The 5,273-nt window shown below is 34.7% G+C and overlaps 1 protein-coding gene across 2 annotated transcripts in view; it reads right to left on the bottom strand.

Moving 5' to 3' along the window:
- LOC107721595 (alpha-1,3-mannosyl-glycoprotein 4-beta-N-acetylglucosaminyltransferase A-like) overlaps window positions 1–5,273 on the bottom strand; it is a 67,632-nt gene that overhangs the window by 34,909 nt on the left and 27,450 nt on the right. For both annotated transcript variants that reach the window (XR_001637721.1, XM_016529693.1), the window contains exon 5: window positions 2,682–2,815. Coding sequence is in view for 1 of the 2 variants with exons in the window: in XM_016529693.1 (XP_016385179.1) it covers window positions 2,682–2,815 (134 nt within the window). In the remaining variant the exon portion in view is untranslated. The remainder of the gene's footprint in view (window positions 1–2,681; window positions 2,816–5,273) is intronic.

The raw sequence follows: 5,273 nt of genomic DNA, 5'->3' as shown, positions 1-5,273 counted from the left end.
TATTGTTTTTATAAGTTTCTTGTTTTGTGATATTATATACTTTATATACTACCAGTCAAAAGTTTGGGATCAGTAAGACTTGTAATGTTTTTTAAAGAAGTTCATCAAGGCTGCATTTATTTGATCAAAAATACAGAAAAAAAAGTAATCTTGCTAAATGTCATTACAGTATAAAATAATGATTTCTATTTTAATATCCTTTAAAATATAATTTATTTCTGTGATGCAAAGCTGAATTTCCATCAGCCATTACTCCAGTATAAAGTGTCACATGATCCTTAAGAAATCAAAATCATTCTAATATGCTGATTTATTATTAGAATTATCAATGTTGGCAACAGTTGTGCTGCCAAATATTTTTTTGGAAACTGCGATACTTTTTTCAGGATTCTTTGATAAATAAAAAGTTAAAAAACAGCATTTATTTAAAATATAAATCTTTTCTAACAATATAAATATTTGCTATCACTTATAAATTTAACACATCCTTGCTGAATAAAAGTTTTGATTTCTTTCAAAAAAAGAAAGAATAAAAATTTACTGACCCCAAACTTTTGAACTGTAGTGTATATTGTTAGAAAAGATTTCTATTTTAAATAAATGCTCTTCTTTTTAACTTTTTATTCATCAAAGAATCCTGAAAAAAAGTATCACAGGTTCCAAAAAAATATGAAGCAGCACAACAGTTTCCAGCACTGATAATAAATCAGCATATTAGAATGATTTCTGAAGGATCATGTGACACTGAAGACTGGAGTAATGATATTGAAAATTCAGCTTTGCATCACATGAGTAAATTAGATTTTAATGTATATTAAAATAGAAAAATGTTATTTTACATCATAATAATATTTCACAATATAAATTTTTTTCCTGTATTTTTGATCAAATAAATGCAGCCTTGATGAGCATAAGAAACTCCTGTAAAAAACATTAAAAATCATTCTGATCCCAAACTTTTGACCGGTAGTGTAAATATTTAAGTAGTTTCTCTTAATGCAGAAAGATTTTAACTTATGAAAGATTTAAAAACAGCCTCTTTGTATATTATAAAATCAAGTTTATTTATTTTTTTTTTTTTTTCCAGTAGCAAACACTAGTAATTGTCATCTTGATGGAAACCACCAAGGTAAAGTTTATAATATATGAACGTAAAAAAAAACAAATCTGTTCAAATTTGTTACAAATATAGATTACTGTTTAAAAGTCTGGGATAAGCAAGATTTTTTTTATGTTTATGAAACAAGCTCATTAAGGCAGCATTTATTTGATGAGAAATACTGTAAATGGTGTAATTATGTATAATTATATACAGTATACAGCAAACTATTATTACAATTTTAAATAACTGCTTTCTATTTGAATATATTTTAAAATGTGATGGCAAAGCTGAATTTTCAACATCATTACTCCAGTCCTCAGTGTCACATGATCCTTCAGAAATCATTCTAATATGCTGATTTGATTAGTATTAATGGTGAACAGAAATTACTTAAATACTTGAAACAGAAATCTTCTGTAATAGGCTTGCCGCGATAGACGGTGCTGACGGTGATACCGGTACAAGCTATTTAAAAGCGAAGGAAAGCAGGAAAAGAGGGAACGCCCCCGCCCCCGCCCCCACAGTGATACCGGTATTACCGGTGTTGTCACATGTCGATTAACCGGTGGGAAAATTTCCTCACCGTCACAACCCTATTCTGTAACATTTTAAATGTCTTTACTGTCACTTTCGAATAATATAACGCATTCTTAATGAACAGAAGTATTCATTTCCATCAAAAAAATCTTACTGACCACAAACAGCAGTGTATATTTTTAAATGGTTCGGTTAAAAATGTGGGTAAATACTGCTGCCAACAATGTCTGTTTGGCCAAAATCACCCATTTAATCAATTTCAAAACATATGCAAATTACCATTAAAAAGCTATAAATAAAGAGAGATATTTAACATAATATCACCCAGCGTTTTCTACTTTTAGATTTACTAAGATTTTTCCCTCCCACTCTTTGTTCAGACCTTCAAAATAGTGGCAACAGATGAAGCGGGAGACAAATCCTGACGGGTATGTCTGCGTGTCTGTTCCTCTTGCTCTACCATTCAGACAGCAGCATAAAAGCATAGAGACCCCTGTTCTCAGCGTGAACCGCCCAACCACGCCTCAACGGGTGGTCTCACAACTCAGATCTTACACTGAACATAAAGCAAACATGATACAGTGCCACTGTGTGAACTACAACTGTTTAAAGAGGTCCAATTATGCTTTGTACACTTTCAACATCATTTAGTGCATAATGCTGCTGTTTGAGCATGAAACGGTCAGCAAAGTTACAAAGCACAAAGTCCACTCCAGTAAGTGCTGTTTCGGTTCTTCCTTGAGTTTTCTTGTGGGAACATACACAATATCCCGAATTTAAATAATTCCCGTGCAAGGGATGCCCAAGGGGGAAAGGCCTGGACAAAAAGTAAACAAAATGCCCTTAAAACACTTTTTCCCGGTTGTCAGTGGCACCATTAGAACCTCGTTGAGAGACACGTGTTTAGTCAGTGTTTGAGTGTGAGCATGGCAATTTCCATCATAAGTTGCTTATGAAAAATACTTCGCAAACTTGGAGTCAGAGCCAGCCACAATCCTCACACACAAACACACTTTCTCAAACCAATGAGAAAAATGCTCACCTCTCCCACGAACACTATGATGACACAGTCAAGCTTCTCCTCCGCCGAGAGTTTATCGATGAGTGAATGAAGCGTCTCTGACAGGTATGACTTTACTTTCCGCTTCACCGTGGGGATGCCCATCACCATGGAAACTGCGTAGAATAGAGAACAAAACCTAAATTCGAGCCTCATAAACTGAATTTATCGGCACATCATACAATCATCACCAGGTAGATGACAAACTACTCTAAATAACATGAAATAGGTTTGTTTAGAGACTGCCAGACAAGATGAATATATGACACAGATGTTAATTGAGGTTCTGTGGCTGTATTATTCTGGCTAGATATCTCAAATCTGAAATAAGAAAGAGAAGGGGCTTCCACAGTAACACAAGAGTGAAGTCCAGACATGAAAGACACACATGGAGGTGCCCAGGGCAAACACATTACCCTGATCTAGTGTACTGCATCTCCGAGCATCATAAAAGCAATGAAATTCAGCTTCCCGTCAAGAAGAACAGAGACTCCTGATACAGTCAGGACATGAGTAAACAAGATACTCAACAAGGGGCCAATAACAAGTGTTAACAGCATGAGGGATATTGCATTGTCTTTTCACACGACTAGTACAAAAAAATTAAAAATAAATAAATGTCGTCTCCACAAAAGAAGAATTTGTTCCCACTGCTTAGCAAGTCACGGCCATATTTGATTAATTTGTTCCCTTGTATTAGTTAAATCATGGCAATGTTGTATTAATTTGTTCTCTTATTTTAATGTAGGTTAATCATGGCCACATTTCAACTAAACTGAGGGAATAAATTAGCACAACACGATTTCCTGACTACGATTTAACTAAAGTGAAGGAACAAATTCTTAATTTGTGGCCACGATAATATCTCGCAATATCACGTCATGTGTGGGGCTATTATTTTTAGGCAGTAGGACACACTGATAATAAGAGCCTTCATGCATTTCTTCATGAGTTTCGAAATTTCTCAACCTTTTCTACAAAAACTACAAACTACAAAAAATCTGGACGTTTTAAATAGCAAACCTGAATCTTTGAATATGAAAATCCATCCAATTAAAAATAAAATTGGTGATTTTAATAACAAGCTTAATTTGTTATTTTGCATTAATCGAAAATAACAAGCATGCAGACAAAATGTCAGCAACGGACAGGAGCACTTTTCCTACAAGTGCTGAGATTGACCTGCTCTGTCTGTCTGTCTGTCTGTGTGTGTGTGTGTGTGTGTGTGTGTGTGTGAGCTGATGAGTGACAGACTGACAGAAGCTCTGTCACACTTCATCAACAACAAATAAGATAGTAAAATATGTCCTCGTTTTGCACTGCCTCCCACTGCAAGCCAGAAAGTGTTTTGAGAGGTAACACCACGTGGGCAAGGAGTAAAGTAGGTTGAGGATCAAAGAGAGACAGAGGGAGAGATAGAGAGAGCACATTAAAGAGAGGAAGTTTATCAGACAGAGAGGTAAAGCACCTGAGAGAAAGAAAAATGAAAGTGGCACATTAAAAAAAAAACATGTTTAAGTTAATGTGCATTCAACACAAGTCATCCTCTCCTACGCCACCTCTTCTCTTTCACAAAAGTAGCATTTGGCATTCAGGCGCTCGATTACATAAAGAGCCGCTGAGCTGCATCATTCTCCCAGAATGCTCTTTCTTTACTCCTCTGCAGCAGTATGTGAAGTCTGTATGCTTTTCTTTGAGACAGCCACTCAACGTGCCTTGAGACTAAACTACGGCAGATTTATACAGACGGTCTCTAGGGATGTTACAGTGCCTTACTGAGGAGAAAAACAGCGTGTTTGAGACAGTAGGGGCTTTCACTGAAACCCTATATTGTTTCATTTTATTAGTGTGGGCGTCTCTCAACCAATCCTTTCAAACTTCTCAGAGATCTCTTTTTAATTGTGTATATCAAGTGTTTTCAGCCTTTGCAGGTTTAGGGACCCCCCATTCAGACTCTAAAGCTAAAGCTAGATTTACTCATTAACAACTGATAATAACTTTCATTTAAAAAAATTAACAACATTACATATTAAATTGCATGATGCTCATTAACTGATTTCAATATATATTTAGGGGCAAAAAGAAAAATATCAGGGTGGTACAATTTTCCTGATATCATAATGAAGGGAAAAAAATAATTACAAGAATGAAACTCTTGAAATAAAAACCTTAAGGAATTTGGCATATTCCTTCATTATTATTTCTTTTAAAAACATTAATATTTCTTCAATGCATATTTGAGAAAAATGTGTCTGCCAAAATAAAGTAATGTGGCGTGACCAACAAAAAGTAATGTGGTGTATTAAGCATGCAAAAACATGCAGAAAAATGTGTCTATGTCAAGAAGGCTCTTAAAAAGTGATCTTTTTGTAATGAGAAAAGGTTATTTGTAAAATGTTATTCAGAGTCATGAAATGTAAACTTGAATGGTATAAATATTTTTCAAAACCTTTTTCCTTTTCTTCTTTTTTTGTCATTGGCTTGAATAATGCTTATTATTCCATGGTCTGTCTGAATACTCGATTCTGATTGGCTGCCAGGTATGCATTAAAACCGTTTAATGCACAGGTATTG

Source organism: Sinocyclocheilus rhinocerous, unplaced genomic scaffold (assembly GCF_001515625.1).
Source record: "Sinocyclocheilus rhinocerous isolate Xijiao unplaced genomic scaffold, SAMN03320098_v1.1 scaffold30, whole genome shotgun sequence".
NCBI classification, from domain to species: Eukaryota; Metazoa; Chordata; class Actinopteri; order Cypriniformes; family Cyprinidae; genus Sinocyclocheilus; species Sinocyclocheilus rhinocerous.
The sequence above is the reverse complement of the archived record's forward strand: the minus strand, read 5'-3'. Positions and strand labels throughout refer to the sequence as shown.